Here is a 17,426-nt window from a genome sequence, read left to right as displayed (position 1 = left end):
TTATTAATGCTACCCCTATCCCCTCCCTGTGATGCTGCTAATCCTGCATAATGCACGGGCAAAGTAGCGCTGATCACATACCTGCATTTCCCATATCCCCTCCCTTTGATGCTGCTAATCCTTCATAATGCACGGGCATTAGTACTAATCACATACCTGCATTTCCCATATCCCCTCCCTTGGATGCTGCTAATCCTGCATAATGCACGGACATAAGTGGTACCAATCACATACCTGCATTTCCCATAAATATGCTAAATTCCTCTTGATATGCAATTTTTTTTGTCAAGGCGTCCCTTCCCCCCCCCTTCCAACCCAGCTTATATATATGCTCCAAGCACGTGTGTTGTTTCATTCAGACGCTGTCGCCTCGACAGACCTGGTTTCACCTGAGGACGGCTGCTTGCGTTGTGGCCGAAACGTCGTGAGAATTATTTTATTATGTTTTATTTTTATTATTTTATTATACCAAAACAGAACTCCTAGACAAAATAATCATTTTCCTTTACAATACAGATCTTTGGTCTTTTCTGAAATTGAACATGTATCTTGTCGATTGTACTTTAGCGGAAAGATTTACATGAGAACTGAGCTTTTGTTAACAAGCTCAAAATAAGAGCTGAGCTATTTTTGAATGTAATCTCCAAGCGAATTGTTATGTAATATTATTTAATGCTTGCTTTTCAATATTCCAGTTTCCTGAAATCTAAATAAATTTGCATATTTGCCCACGTGACAACATCGTCTGATTGGCTGTCAGTAGAGGGAAAAGCTGAAAATTGGCAAATACCTAGACGATCTAATCCAAAAGTAATGAATTATGAATCTAAGATTGGTCGTGAAAGCTGAGATATAATATTTTATAACCTTTTAACGTGCACAGTACTGGCTCACTCCCACAACGCGAGAAACCACAGAATCACAATTGTCTAAGCTCCGAGGTCCTCGATACGTTAAGGTGTTATCGGCCAAATAATGAGTGGCTTTAAATGTTGGAGGAAACTGGGGATCCGGAAAGAAAAAAATCCACGCATGCGCGGCGAAAAACACTCAATCCCATACAGACGGAACAGGTGGAGTCCACATTTTAAAATCCTTTATATTAAGTTCACTTGCTTGCTTGCTTGCGCGCTTACGACCGTGCAAATCTTTCGGTCGCTTTTTAACCAACTTCCAGTGATCCAATCGAGCTGACATTTTGCACACAGACTCGTTGTGCGTGACAATGTATTTTCGTGAGAAAAAAAAAATTCAAACATTTTCCACTTTTTAGGATTTTTTTTTTATATTTAATTACCAATTGCTTCATGGTGGCAGGCAATCATCTGACCCATAGGTGGCAGCCATCTCAAGCCAGAGGACGAGAGGACTCTAGCCGCCCGTTTCAAAGACAAATGTGGGCTGGGTTGTGGCCCATTGAACACGCATGTAAAGGATTTATAGTGAAAAACTTTGTTTTTACGCGTTAATTTTGTTGTTGTACTGCCTTCTCCTGGCAAGCCAGGATACGGCGTCCACGGGAAAGGGAGTAATCCACCAACCCTTACCTCCACTGTACTGGAGTGGTGGGGTGCGCCAATGATGGGGGCCTTTATTCTTCCGCATTGCAGTAGCAATGCTTCCGGACAAATCTAAGAAATGTCCGGAGTCCCTGCCGCACTCGTGCAAATCTCCGCCCAGGCCCCCTCGATGCCTTCGTTCCGGTGTTGGCGACAGCTTCACTTGTCGGTTGATGGCTGTGCTGCTGTTCCACCAGGGCAGTGTGGGAACTGGTGTTCGTGCTGCTGTGCTGGTGTTCCATGACAGTGTGGGAACTGTCGTTCGTGCTGCTGTCCTGGTGTTCCATGACAGTTTGGGAACTGGCGTTCGATCTGCTGTTCTGCTGTTCCATGACAGTGTGGGAACTGGCGTTCGTGCTGCTGTGTTGCTGTTCCATGACAGTGTGGGAACTGGCGTTCGATCTGCTGTGCTGCTGTTCCATGGCAGTGTGGGAACTGTCGTTCGTGCTGCTGTTCTGGTGTTCCATGGCAGTGTGGGAACTGACGTTCGATTTGCTGTTCTGCTGTTCCATGGCAGTCTGGGAACTGCCGTTCGTGCTGCTGTGCTGCTGTTCCATGACAGTGTGGAAACTGCCGTTAGTGCTGAAAGAGAGTTGCAAGTGCCACTGTTATGCCTCTGTCTGCCTTTCATTATTTGTGCTGAAACTTTCCTACTGCATTACAATTCCATTATCTATCCTACTGCTACTCCCTGCCCTGCCCCCCCCAGCCACAACCAAGTCTTCCCCTGTCAGAATATATTGAGAATCAGAATATTTATTTAGACTGGAGGAATATTATGACCTATAAAGATTTTTTTCACAAATGTCAAGTATATCACTGCCCCTACCCCGATCACTACCACAAACTCTTCTTAAGGTAAGAAAAGTCAAAGCATTTTCACACTCAAAACGAGCAAGCAGGGTGGTGGGAATTCCACATTCCCATAGCAGGGGCCAATCTATAAATGAAGACCAATGTTAGAATGATGTCCAGTACTGCTGGACATCATACTAGACATCAGTGAGGACGGCTGCTTGCGTTGTGGCCGAAACGTCGTGAGAATTGTATTTTATTATGTTTTATTTTTTATTATTTCCCTTCTACGTGACTTTACCGAAAGAACCAAGAAAATGCTGCCGAAATGATGCACTTTCCTGATTTAAGGCCGTGAATACCGATGCGTAAGAAATACTTTTTTTTATATTTGATACGGAGACGGATATGCGAATGGGGGGCATATGGTGCGCTTATTTATTTTGATATTTGATATTCCCCACGACGACCCGAATGATTTTCGGTTGTACACGGGCAGGAAACTGCTCAACGTGCAAATTGTACATCTCGTGACTGCACAGCCAAAGGGCTGGAGCATTACACTCATTCATTCTGGCCACAACCCGATACCAAGATTGACTGATTAAAAAAACCTATATAATCCGTTTAATACGTAAGTTTTCACGATAAATATTATTCATAAAAGTTTTTTTTGGGGTTAGATCACGCACATATAAGTGCTGTTAACCCACCATCACCAGCACAGCCAATTAAGACGTTACATACACAAAATGTGCCAATTAGTTACTTCAAAAATTGTAACCTGACATTCACAATTTCAGTACGTTTCAATGGCGATTACAACCAGCTTCATCAGGCGATTTGCCCAAATTGTGAATAAGTCTTCCTGTTTCCAGTCTTAGTCAGGCACTTCCAAATACGGCCGTCACCGCTGTCAGCTGTGTGGTCGCGGGCTCTTGCAGCCATGTGACCTCAAGACACACAAACACCTGCACACGGGCGAGAAGCCGTATATAGCTGCAACGTGTGTGGCCCAGACCTTCAGGTCGCTTCCACTTACTTCAGATGTTGTTTTCCCCGCTTCAAATAAAAGGTGCATCGTGTTGAAAAGTTAAACATTAGACAAAGAGCCTCCATCAAGCTGCACAGGGCTCGCAAATCAGTTTGGCCACCGATGAACGACAAGTTTAACCACGTGTTATAGGCGAGCAACAAGTATGACCATTGGACACGGGTAAAGGTGGAAGTTTTAATAGTATTTTCTATAAACTCATTATGCATTTCCATGGAGCATTGTGGATAAAAGCAGCAGGATAAAGTCAATTCTGTGTTCACAAATTAAAACGCGTTTTAGTCGATCAGCCTATTGGTTATCCAGAAAAATATGATCAAGCAGCATTATGTTAAAGCAAGCAAACTGGACAAGTTTAAATATTTTGGGTCTTATCAGCAGTCAGGCTGGTTTAAACAAATGCTGCTGAATTACCGGATGTTATTGGCTACGAGCATTCCAAATAAAATATGGGACCCCGTTCAATGCAAAAAATCAAAACGATACGTAAACTCACGCGTTGCTGCGAACAATTTTTGGGTAACAGCATATTATGATCATAACTCCATTGTCTCCACATTAAAATATTCTTTATTTTATATTTTAGAAAGGCCTTACAACTGAGCTTCATGACACACAACACATACATTTTATTGGCCCCGATGTGAAAGAAAGAGGGGTTCGTGAAGGGTCAGCATTAATTAGTTCGTCCAAGGAAGGAAAAACACCACTGGTTGGTGACTGAAAGTTGGCTTCTATGAAAGAAGACAACAAGAACGTTTAATTCGGCGAGGGGGAAAAAAAGGGGCAAATGAGCATCGGTGCGGGTGGAAGCACCACAGGTAAAATCGTTGTACCAACTATTCTTGTAGAAAAAACAACAATGAATTCTATCCATTGTAACAGAGGTGGTACATAGAATTTTCTAAGCACATGCCCGCCATTGGGACTACCAGCCGAATAGACACGTTTTACAAATCCTTGAACGGTTTGGAAAGTGAAACCTCAATAGAGGATGCGCATTAGGGAACCTGCTAAATATTAATGTTCAGCACGACTAGTGCAATAAAGTCACGCCTGGTCTTAAGGTAGGTAAAACCGGCTATGTTAAACAAAAATATGGGTCTTCCATTGTGTGCCACTGCCTGTAACTGACCAAGAAAAGTTCTGGTTACTTCTGACAACTTTTCAGTGCATTTACTTAGCTCAAAATTATTTATTCGAAAAAACACAGTCATCAAATGTACTTCAGACTAAAAATACATACTGCTGCCACGGATGAAAAAAGGTGAGTCCTATGGAATAATAGTTTTTTTTAAAACATGTACACTTCTGCTGTTGCAGCAGCAGAAGATGAGATGCTAGTGACATGAGACCACTGTTAGGAGGGGCATGCCGACAAACACACAAACGGACAACGATCACAAACTATGTACAACAATGAATACCACCGCTGGGATTCCCAACGTCCTATGTAGTGTCACGTGCCTGAGCCTATGGGGAGGGGGTGGATGCAGAAGTTGCATTTCCCAGGCAATTGCAACAATGTCAGGTTTTCTCGCAGACCCAATTAGGGGTTGTTTTGAACACCTTCGGCATAAACAATAAGGTTATGCTTTTACATAAGTGATTTTTTTTATGCTGGTAAATGCATTAGTGTGCTTAAATGTGTTCCTTTGGTTTAAAACAACTGGGCGAATTCACTGGTCGTGAGAATTTGGAAACTGGCTCGGCAGAATCTGGAAGTTGATCGATGGAAGTGAGAAACGTTGAACACAAAATCAGGTTAAGATGAGAATGGCTGTGATAATCATGGTTGACCCCCTTTTGGGGAATGGCCCTTTTCCATCGCTGAGATATTGATGGGATGGACATTGAACCAAAACAGCCTTTTTTTTAGGGCAGTGTTAATGACGATTCGTGTTGAGTTGTTATTTGCACATCACTGCCAATGCAATAGTAAACATAAAAAAAGATAGAAATTAAGATGCAGAAAATGCAAGTGGATAAATGCATTTGGTCTGAATTTAAATAAAAATGCAGTCCCCGTTTTCCCTTCAGATATAACCATGTCCAAGTTGTAAATTTATAATCAGAGTCTCCTTGCACCACGAAATTAATGCAACCCGTCATTCAGAAATTCAGCTACAAGATCAACATTTAAGGCAAGTAAAACATATCACTTTGGGAGAAACATTGGTGCCAAAGTAATGCAAATCTTTGAATGAAGAAATCAGAATTCCTCACATTCACACATCCAAAATGGAAAAGACAGGTTACATAGAGAAACTATTCTTAAACTTAGAACAAAAATTGATGAGAGAAGAAATGAAATTAGTAAATGCTGCAAAAACAAGGACGAAAAACCATGCACATACGTGGACTTTCTCACACTTCCCCAAAAGCGTTTGTCTTGAGAAAATGTTGTTTTTCTCACAGAAAGCACAGGCAGGGTTATAGAAACATCATATAAACTGTTCAGGTCAGCGGGCCTTTTGACCAGGCAATTTCCCTTGGAGAGGAGACACTTCGCTCGATATACGGGCGTACATAGGCAAGAATAATGAGAGGATGGCAGTGAAGGTAGAGAAAACACCGGGGGAGATCCTGTACGGAACGGAGACAGGGCGACGAAATCAGCCCCGTGCGCAGGCGCGCGCGCGGTCGGTCGCTGCATTTGCAGAACCGGGAGAGATTACAGCAACTTGGGAAGGCCTTCGTCCAGCAGCGGACAGATCAGGGCTGAAGACACACTCACACAAAACACATACAATGCACAAATTAGTAAACATGTAGACGACTAGTTGGGGGACATGGCGTTACGCTCGCTGGCTGGGGCGGTGACCTCACGGGAAGTGGCGTCATGAGCGCCGGCCAGCGAGATGACGTCATGTCCCGTGACGCAAGCGAGGTCCGTTGCTAGGAGTAAGGGAACGAGAAGGGTGGGAGTTAGGACCAGGGGTAAGGTGGAGAAGTCTGGAGAGTGAGGCCAGCATAGGAACGAGTCGTCGGCCGAGTTTGGATGATAAACCCTTTGCCGGAGCAGAGGCGGCAGCCCGGGCAGCCAGCTGTGCTAGGGAACAGACAGGGTGGAGGGTCCGAGGGTAGGACCCAAGCCTATTCTACCCCTACCCCTGGGAAGTGGTTGTATCTTAGAGTTAAATCGGCAGAAGCCCTTAATAAAGCACCCGCGCAAGCCCTTTACTTGGAAACCTGCCTCCGAGTCGTCCAACACTTCGCAACAAATATAATACCATTGGTACATCATTTGCCAGTAAAAAATGATAATTGTTTTTTTACCCTTTAATCTGGCAACAAAACTGACACCTTTTTTACGAGGAGTCATGTTTGCATAGACCACAATACCTGCAGTCATAATGCAAACAAAAAACACAACTCTGATAATGTATGCACAGTGCATACATTATCAAACATAACTTGATTGGTCCACACCCGTGTGTGGACCAATCAACTTCAAGGACAGTGCATATCATTATCATCATCAGAGTTGTTTCTTTTTGTTTGTTAAAAGGGTAAAAACCTATTACTACTCTCCAATTCATCGCAATTGTATATATGTTGAACTTCTTTTGCATCATACGTAGCCAAGCGTGCTAAGTTGGAGGTGCCGGGGATAACCATCCGGTGCTGGGACTCAAAACCGAAACGTGAAATTAATTTACTATAGATATAGGGTGGCCGATCTGTATAACCAAGCGATTTAAGGACAGTTACATGGCAACATGTGCGATTGCGAGTGACATCAAACAAGGTCCAATGACCAACAATGGCAACTCGCACAACGAGCCATCGAAAGAATAATATGTATTCAACTACCTCGAACAACAAAGATCCCCTGTGTAGCCTTAACAGACTGTTGGGGCAAGTGCTGTTAGCACCTATAAAGGCCGGCCTCTCCTAGGCCAGGCCGGCCCAGGACCCGGTTCAGATATAATCGTCACTGGTGTTGGCCGTACGTGTGAATCGAACTCAGGCCGCCGAGTTCATAGCGAAAACGGGCTAAACTCGGGCCGGCTTCGGTGGTGGTGGTGGAGGAGTGGATGGTGTCGGTCGTCGCGTGGCGAGTGATGGATGACGCCGGTGTGGCAGTGCAGCGCTCAGCGTTTAGTGCGGAGGGAGTTGGGGGCGGTAAGGGCTGGATGAGGCTGTCCCCTCGCACAGCCGCGGGTTGCCTGCCCGTTCATCACCTTTGCGTCGGTAGGCTCCATCTCAATGAACTCTTGAAGCATCTCTGCGAAATGCACAAGAACGGTAATGGGTACACGTAGTAATAAACTTACCAACATACAGTTATCGTGTTTTAAATCTGTATTGAAAACTAATTTCTTTAGAGCTGCTTTGTGTTCAGTTTATTGGCCTTCTCCCCACACCTCCGGTGAGCATGGCTGGCTACGTACGGTGCGAAAGAAGTTCAACATACACACATGCGTACGTACGGCAAACTTCGCATCCTGCGCTTTAGGCCCAGCAATACGCAAATAGCTTTTTTATTTTATTATTGGCAAGGCTTTGTAAATTCTTACACCGGTGCACGCCTGCAAGCCAGCACTATGGAAGCAGGATTATTGCGGTCCCAACTCAAGGGTTGAAACACACAGTACGATTCCACCTTTGGGAATAGTTCCCGTAAGTAAGGGGAGCAGCAGCACTCTAGATTGATATTTACTGGAACATTTTAACATAAGAACTCACCGCGAAAAGGTTACTGTTACAATAAATTGGCAAAAAAAAAATATGGTATTAAATCTACCTTGGTTTAAAATTCGGTTTTAACTCACACTGGCAATGGTTGACAGCATTCTGCATATAATTCACAGCGTAACAATGCGATGGATGATATCTCTTATGTCATAGATGCTAGACTGTTGGAAACGTGCGATGCTATTTCACAGTGCGTTGTTGTGACAGATGCTAGACTGTGCTCGGAGCTGTGCCTTGCATAGAGTCCTGAACCCACAAATTGTTTATTTTTAATAAGAACACTACATGCAATTTATACGCCAAGGCGGCGAGATGTTAACTACCCTGCCTGGTGTACAGGAGGTCGTGGGTTCAATCCCGACCCTGATGCCTGTTGTATATTTGGAGTTTGCACGTCTCTCCCTGCGGTTGCGTGGATTTTTCTCCACGTTGTCAAGTTTTTCCACGCCCACATTTAGAAACGTGCGTTTAGAGTATTTGGCTGCAATGCATTTCCACACGATAAGCCACTTCGTTGAGCTATCATTTTATGTGGCCAGGTCGCTTCTGAAAAGACCTACGTAACTCAGTGGGCCTTACCTGGTAAAGTGAAAAGTTTAAGAGTTAAATAAAAGTATTTTTTTAATATATTCGGCCGTAAAAACATTTTCTCCAAATGTCAACTGTTGACAGTACTATGTTGCCAAATGCTCGTTCATTTGTACCGATTTTATACTTGCGCAACACATTATTACCACAAAACTATGCATTACACGTTTGAAAAGTTAAATCCTATCATAATGTCTCCGCACCTCCGATTAGCACGGTTGGCCGAGTACGGTGCGAAAGAAATTCAACATACGTGCGCATGTAAATTGTCCAACATTCGCAAGTGTCAAGAGGCACAATCAACAAACAGAAAAACCACCGTGTGCGCACGTACCCCGTAAAGCGGCATCTCTTGCAGAGCGGTCATCGATGATGCTGAAGACCTGCTTCACATAGTCTAACGTGCTGCACTCCCCCTGGCTCCAAAGCTTATTGAGCTGGTTCTCCTGCGCCAGCTGCACCAGGAGCTTCTGTCGCACGCAGCAACGGCAACGTTAGTAAGGCGCGTTGAGGTTTTGAGGGAGCATCATTTCGGGAAAGCTGCATCTCGCTACGCCGCACGAACGGGCAATGTATGCGGAACTTCTTTCGCACTTAACGTAGCCAACTGTGCGAATCGGAGGTGCGGGGGAAGGACAGCAAACCACAAAAAGCAGTTCTAAAGATCGATTTAAAGCTTTCGTGACTGCAGGGATTCATCTTCTTGGTTCTTTCGGTAAAGTCACGTAGAAGGGAAATAATAAAATAATAATAAATAAAACATGTTTCAAAACTCCTTTAGGACAGACCTGTTCTTCACCTGAGGATGGCTGCTTGCGTTGTGGCCGAAACGTCGTGAGAATTATTTTATTATGTTGTATTTTTATTATTTTATTATTTCCCTTCTACGTGACTTTACCGAAAGAACCAAGAAGACAGTTCTAAAGAATTGAGATTTCGAACTAGATTAAAAACACTCAGGTGTGTATGTTTCAAGACGTTTCTAGTCGAGAGGTATTGATACAAGCGAGAGGAAACCAGAGTGCCCGGTAAAGACCTGTACGGGCGAAGGGAGAGGCAATACTATCCCATGCAGAGGGAACGTTGATAACATGACTTCTGCTTCTGCTGACTCACTGTCAGCCAAATGCAAAGCTAACCTGATTTCTAAATTCAACCTCCTATCTAAGAAGAAACCAGAGCCACACATCGCAAAGCTGGATGTTAACAAGACCGTGATTAATCAGAGTAACATCCCAATTTCTGACACTCTAAAAACGGTACTGGCCAAAGGACTAAATTTCGCCGTCACCCCTAAATATATACCAGTAGAGGATATGATTTCCCAGATTGATGTAGCCCTCAGAGGCATAGGACACATCCATGCGGATGTAGCAAGAGCTGAAATAGCTACTATTCTTAAGAATGCTAAGAACCCCACTAGTAACATCAGCAAAAACGAACGCTCTGAACTCGCGGACCTAAAAAAGAGAGATGATATAGTCATCCTCTCGGCAGACAAGGGCAATGCCACGGTCATCATGGATAAAGATTCATACAACAACAAAATCCTGGACCTTCTTAATGATGGGAGTTACTCCAAAATTAAAAACGATCCCACTAAAAGCCTAACGACGAAAACCAACAGTATCATCACGAGTTCGACTTCCCTAATCGAACCAAGCAAACGTCCCTCTCTAAAACCATCGGCGGCAAGACCTCCCAGACTCTATGGTCTTCCCAAAATCCATAAGGAAGGCACCCCGCTACGACCCATTGTGTCGACGATAAACTCTCCTACGTACAAACTAGCCCGTTTTCTATCAGATACTCTGCTCCCTTTCACAGGCAAGACCTCTTCAGCAGTACTCAACTCAACCCAATTAGTCTCTATGGTTAAGGACATGGTACTATCTCCTGATGACATCCTCGTCAGCTTTGATGTAGTATCTTTGTTTACCAAAGTCCCAGTACCGGACACCCTAACAATAATTGAGGACTTAGTCCAACATGGATTGAATTCTGATGCACCTGCGCTGGTTAGGCATTGCCTCACCAACACCTATTTTACCTGGAATGGCACCTTCTACAAACAGAATGAGGGTAAATTTCGATTTAAAGCTTTCGTGACTGCAGGGATTCATCTTCTTGGTTCTTTCGGTAAAGTCACGTAGAAGGGAAGTAATAAAATAATTATTTTATTATTTTATTACTTCCCTTCTACGTGACTTTACCGAAAGAACCAAGAAGAAGAATGAGGGTACCCCTATGGGCTCCCCTTTGTCACCAGTTATAGCCAACATATTCATGGAAAAGTTTGAATCAGACGCCATCCAGACATCCACCCTGCGTCCTTCCCTGTGGAAGAGATATGTGGATGACACTTTCGTCATCTGGCCACATGGCCTCCCAGCATTGAACCACTTCTTGGACCACATCAATTCTAGACACCCATCCATCAGATTCACCATGGAAGTGGAGAAAGACGGTAAACTACCATTCTTGGATATTCTGTTTAAGAGGAGTCCTGACGGTTCCTTGGGACATTCTGTCTACAGAAAAGCCACCCACACAGACTCCTACTTGAAACCGGATTCCCACCACCACCCATCTCAAAAGAACTCTCTCATCAAAACGCTATACCACAGAGCACATGGCATTTCTGACAAACACCACCTGACCGGTGAATTAAGACATGTACATCGGGCCCTCAGGATGAACGGATACTCTGACCGTACTATCCGCCAAGCTGTCTCTCCCACCACACAGAAACAGCCACATGAAACTCCGACCAAAACCATCACGTTACCATACATAGCTGGCGTGACCAAAAAGATCTCCAAAATTCTAAACAAATGTAGGGGTGTTAGAGAGAGAGCCCGTTATGCATGGCAGCCTATGGTAAACAAACACAGTAGGCGGGGCTACATGTGTGCACGAGCAGGTGCCCTCTGCGACGTCCGCGCCAGACACCCTGGGGGGTCGATTCGGTCATTATGATCCCCCGGGGCCCCACCCCTCAGGGAGGGGTTGGGTATAAAAGGGGAATGTATCGAGGGGCTCGGGAGTGTTGTGTTAGCTAAGAAGAGGAGACGGAAGACGTCCTAGATAGAGCCCTGGTCTCCCCCTGGCACGCCGTCCTTATCAGGACCGCGCAGGCTCGAGCCAGTGGCGTGGTACCAGAGCCAGAGCCAGTGCTGGTCTGGACTCTGGGTACCGGGCCCGACTGACCAGTGTCGGGCCAAGATAGCCTCCCCTAGCCCATTAGAGGAGGACTCAGAGGCAGGCTAGGGTTAGCCTAGAGGTGTGTCCTCAGATAGACGGGTGAGGGGGCCGATACCCCCTCAGTGTGTATGTCACAACGTGTGGTGTTAAATAAACAAGTGTGCCTCCAACTCCGGTGTGAACGAGTCATAAGCGTTACTACATCTGGCGTCAGAAGTGAAACAAAGTACGAACATGGATACACGCCGGACGACTCGAGTCGGGGTACCAGAGGCAGAAGACACCACTGCAGTCGGAGGGCCCGAGACGGCTGAAGATGCCATCGACCAGCCGGGGCTGGGCGCATCCACGCCACAGCAGCTGGAGGAAGGGGAGCCGTCGATGGAGGGGCTGAGGGAGGCGCACGCGAAGCTGACCGAGCTGCTGTACGCCGCAGCCGCCATGCTCGACACCATCACGCAGCTGGGGGCTGCGGGACCGCCACGGGGCAACGGCAGCCGACGATCACAGCGCCTTCCCGCCATTTCCACGGAGCAACATTTTGAAACTCCCGCCATCGCCGCAGCTGCTGTTGAGGGCGTGGCCGCTCTAAGCATCGCGTCCAACGGCGGGAGTACAGTACCTGCCGCGTCACCACCAACGGGCGGAACGTCACCACGGGTGCGACCGGCGATGCCATCGCTGGTTCGTGCCGACGCTGACTTGAGTGAGGCGGACGAGGGAGTGCGTTCTTCCTCTGCAGCCGCTGCCTTACATCAGCGGCTACCTCCACTCAAGGAATTTGTGGGCGAGGATGGCGACTGGGGCGGCTTCCAGCGGCGCTTCCTCGCTCACCAGGAGATGGCACAGTGGACAGACGCCGAGGCTCTCCGCGCGCTGCCAGCACTTCTCGACAGCGACGCCCTCGCCACTCTAACATCGGCTTCGAAGGAGAGGCGCTCCACGCTGCGGAAGGCGATGCAGGTGCTGTCGGCGGTATATGGTCCACCATCGGACTGTCGCCAACTCTTTTACGATCGCCAGCGAGGGACGAAGGAGTCGCCCCTGGCGTACCGCACAAGCCTCCTGGCACTGGCGAAGGACGCCTTTCCACGAATGGATGACGAGGGTGTCGACGCCATGGTGACAGAGAAGATACTTTTGCTGGCGGACGACTTAGACATCGTCATTGTCGCACAGGACGATGCAGAGATGTGCTCCCTCCAAGCGGCCCGTCTTCTCCACGCAAACCTGTCCTCTCAACGACGGAAGGCCAGCAAGGCGGCGAGCGGGCGTGCCGTCGCTGCAGCCACCCTCCCGGCGGAAGAGGTTTGCGCCATCGACCATCAACGGCAGCATGGAGCGGGAGTACGGGAGGACCAGGCCGGTTCAAGCCGTCTACAACATCCATCGTCGTCACCAGCGCTTCCACGCTGTTACAACTGCGGCATCCGGGGCCACGTCGCCTCGGGGTGCCGCTCTCCTGGGCAGCGCAGGACGACACCTCAACGGGACGCTGGCCCTCGTCACAAGCTCCACCATCATAATCCGGCGAGTCGCGGCACCCCTCATGCTTGGCCCACGCACACGCCCGTCACACACTCAAACACCGCAGCGAAGGGGGGGCCAATATCGCGTACCATGGCACCAACACGCACCGCTCTGGGTACTCAGATTGAACCCAGCCAGTGGTCCGTGTTGGCCCATCGGGTTGTAGCCGCGTCGTCAGGGTCGTCGGCCGTTGTGGGGCACATCGATGGGGTCGAGGTGCGCATCCTGGTCGATACAGGAGCATCGGCGACCATTATTTCGGAGTTGATTTATAACATTCTCCCTGCCCAAAGCCGTCCTTTGATGCCTGTTAACGTGCCATTCTTTGCTGCTAACGGGGGTTCACTTGGCATCATCGGACAAATTCGTGCCCAAATTTGTGTCGGGGATATTAAATTGTCTGGGCCGATTTTTGTTTCCTCCTCGCTGGCGGTTCCGTGCCTGCTGGGGACGGACTTCCTGGCCAAAATGCCGATTAGGATATTAATCGACCAGGGATGCATTGAGCTCCCATCGGGCCGACGCATGGCGTTTCTGCCATCCCCCGCTACGAGCCGGACGGCGTTCGCGACGGTGCCGGCGTTCGTAGATAGAACGGTGCGCGTTCCTCCGGGGGCGCAAATGTTGATTCCCTTGAAACTTCGGCGGCCCTTCGCTAAGGGCATTGGGGCTCAAGGGGTTCTGTTGGGACCGTCTAGGGCCGGGGTCAGTGGACCTGATTTACTCCCGGCCCAGACCATAGTGAGAGGGGAAGGAGAACCCTTCATCGCGGTCCTCAATGTGGGCTCGCAGACGGTGGTGGTCCCACAGGGGACCGTGCTTGCTCACGCAACGCCGGTGCCCTGTGAGGAACCCGTCGCGAGTCATGTCGGCGCTGTCCCTGCACCGCGACCACATTCGGACAGCGATGAAGGGTGGCTCGAGGCGCTTTGTGCGGGATCGACGGACCTGTCAAATTTAGAGCGTCAACGTCTTAAGACACTACTAAGGGAATTTTCCGACGTTTTCAGTCGGGATAAATACGATTTGGGCTGCACTAATCTGCTGCGTCACCATATTGATACGGGTGACAGCGCGCCAATACGCCAGAATCCTTTTCGGTTGAGTCCCGCCGAAAAGGACCATGTCAAATCGGCTGTTGATGACATGCTAGCCGCCGACATCATTTCTCCCTCCAACAGCCCTTGGGGAGCGCCGATCGTCCTGGTTAAGAAGCAGGACGGTTCGTTGCGGTTTTGCGTTGACTTTCGGCGCCTTAACAAAATTACGGTTGCCGACGCATACCCGCTCCCACGGATGGACGAATCGCTTGACGCCTTGGCGGGAGCGCGATTCTTCTCCACATTGGACTTACTTTCGGGATTCTGGCAGCTTCCTCTGGACGATGATTCAAAGCCTAAAACTGCTTTCCGTACTCCGCACGGCCTGTTTCAATTCAACCGGTTGCCGATGGGCTTACACTCAGCGCCGGCAACTTTCCAGCGGTTGATGGAATTGGTTTTGGCTGGATTGCAATGGGAGTCGTGCCTGATTTATTTGGATGACGTTATTGTCTTTGGCAAAACTTTTGATGAACATCTCCAGAGGTTGCGGGCGGTTTTCCTAAAGATGCGGGCTGCTAATTTGAAATTTAAGCCCCAAAAATGCCATTTGTTACGCGAGTCGGTGCGTTATTTGGGGCACATCGTGGGACGCTCAGGTATTTCTACCGATCCCGCCAAAACGCAGTGTGTAAGCTCCTGGCCGACTCCCACCTCAGTGGGAGAGGTTAGGAGTTTTATTGGGTTTGCGTCGTATTATAGACGCTTCGTCGCTAATTTTGCGACTATAGCAAAACCCCTACACGCTTTAACATCAAAAGGGGTTCGGTTCTGCTGGGGTCAGGAGGAGGAAGCTGCTTTTTGCTCCCTTCGGGACGCTTTGGTAAACGCTCCTCCCCTGATTTACCCTGATTTTTCAAAACCATTCTTGCTCGACACCGATGCGAGCAACACGGGTATTGGGGGCGTGCTCTCCCAGGTGGTTGACGGCGTGGAACGTGTGGTTGCGTACGGCAGTCGGGTGTTGTCTCCAGCGGAGCAACGATATTGTGTCACCCGTAGGGAACTGTTGGCAATTGTCCATTTCATCCAACAGTATCGCCCATATCTGTACGGTCGGCATTTCACCGTCCGCACAGATCATGCGGCACTGCAGTACGCCCTGAGGGTTCAACAGCCATCGGGACAATTGTCCCGATGGTTGGAGGTCCTCCAGGATTACGATTTCCAAACCACATACCGTAAGAGCGTTCGCCACACCAACGCGGACGCTCTGTCGCGCTTGCCAACCACCTCCGAGTGTGCATGCCTCCTGGGGTCTGGACGTTGCAGACCTCCAGGGGACACATCGGTTCCTGTCTTGGCGGCCGCCAACGACGACGATACAGTAGTTACTAATTCGATCGAACAACAGGGCAAAGATTCCCTGTTGGGGTTGCCCGTCATTGACTGGGGCGCCTCCAGATGGAGGATGTGTCCCTCCTCGGGTGGCGACGTCGCGTTGGCGGTGCGGCGGGGGGAAAAAGAGGTGGTTCCGACGCATGGGAAATGTGCCAAGGCCTGCTGATGCATTGGGACGGGAAGTCGCGTCGACATCGGCTGGTGGTCCCTACTGGGTTGCGGGGCAGGGTGGTATGGGCCGCTCATGAGCGCCTCCTACACCTGGGGACCCAAAAGACTCTCGCCTTGCTGCAACTTGATTTTTATTGGCCTGGCATGACGAGGGATGTTGGGGATTTGTTGGGATCATGCCCTCGATGTGCACAACGCAAACCGCCGGCACGGGAGTCTAACCCGCCCTTGCAATCGATCAAAGTGTCCAGGATAAACGAGCTGGTCGCTCTGGACATTTTGGGACCATTCCCCGCCACCCCCAGGGGGAATAGATATTTGTTGACTGGTGTCGAGTATTTTACACGCTGGCCTATGGCCTGGCCTCTGGCCAACCAGTCGGCAGCAGCCATCGTGGAGGCCTTTGTTCAGGGTTATGTCCTGGACAAAGGTGCTCCGGAGAGGCTGCTGACCGACCAGGGCACAAATTTTTCCGGTAAACTACTCAGACATGTCTGTGATCTCCTGGGCACAAAGAAAATTCGGACCTCCCCATATCACCCACAAACTGACGGGATGGTCGAACGGTTGCATCGCACCATCACGTCCATGTTATCACAACAAGTTTCGGACTCGCAAACGGATTGGGACCTACAAATTCAGGGGGTCTTGGCGGCGTACCGGATGGCACCCCATGCAGCTACGGGGTTTTCTCCCTTTTACCTCATGTACGGCCGAGAACCAGACCCGCCTGTTCGTGCCCAGTTGCAGATCCCCGTGCCGCAGGGAAAAACTAATCTGGCTGACCACGTTAAATTTAATCTGGACAAATTGACCGAGGCACGGGATGCTGCAATGCAAAACTCTGACCTCCGTCAGAAGGCGAATGAGCGCCTCAGATTGAGTCGAGCGCACATGCTGCAGTGGAAGCCGGGGGACAAGGCATGGCTGCACTGCCCCCAGGTGCCACTGGCAACCTCCTCTAAACTGGTGCGGCCGTGGCGGGGCCCTGTGGAAGTGGTGGAGGTGTTACGACCGCAGTGCGTGCGCATCAAGTGGGGGAAGCGGCGATGGTTCGTGCACCCCTCTAGGTTAAAACCCTTCTCTGCGGTACACAATCACACTTCACACGCGCGTGGCCAAGCATGTGGGGGGTCGGCCGACTCGCTGGGTCCGTCTCCGTCGCTCTCACCTAATGCCTTGCCGGCTGTGCCACCTTCAGGTGCATCAGGAGTGACGGGCTCACGCCCAATCACCCCTCCTGCGGGTACCGAGGGTCACGCGGAGTCGGATGAATGCTCACCCCAAGACGGACAATTGCCACCTGATGGTCCGCCACACGCGGTTACCCCGTGTGAGGGGCCCGCTGCAAGGACGCGAGCTAAAATGCGCAAACTGTTGTGA

General features: G+C 49.0%; 1 protein-coding gene across 1 annotated transcript in view; it reads right to left on the bottom strand.

The window, feature by feature from the left end:
- Positions 1-3,571: 3,571 nt before the first annotated feature.
- The window catches only part of LOC144717272 (kinesin-like protein KIF2A), a 51,225-nt gene continuing 37,370 nt past the window's right edge, over positions 3,572-17,426 (bottom strand). Inside the window, exons 19-21 of the mRNA XM_078592688.1 lie at positions 9,032-9,167; positions 7,596-7,639; positions 3,572-6,129 (exon numbers count right to left, since the gene is read on the bottom strand). Coding sequence (XP_078448814.1) covers positions 6,124-6,129; positions 7,596-7,639; positions 9,032-9,167 — 186 coding nt within the window. The 3' untranslated portion in view covers positions 3,572-6,123. The remainder of the gene's footprint in view (positions 6,130-7,595; positions 7,640-9,031; positions 9,168-17,426) is intronic.

Source organism: Lampetra planeri, chromosome 3 (genome assembly GCF_965212315.1).
Source record: "Lampetra planeri chromosome 3, kcLamPlan1.2.h2, whole genome shotgun sequence".
Classification (NCBI taxonomy): Eukaryota; Metazoa; Chordata; class Hyperoartia; order Petromyzontiformes; family Petromyzontidae; genus Lampetra; species Lampetra planeri.
This window is presented reverse-complemented; position numbering and strand designations above follow the sequence as displayed.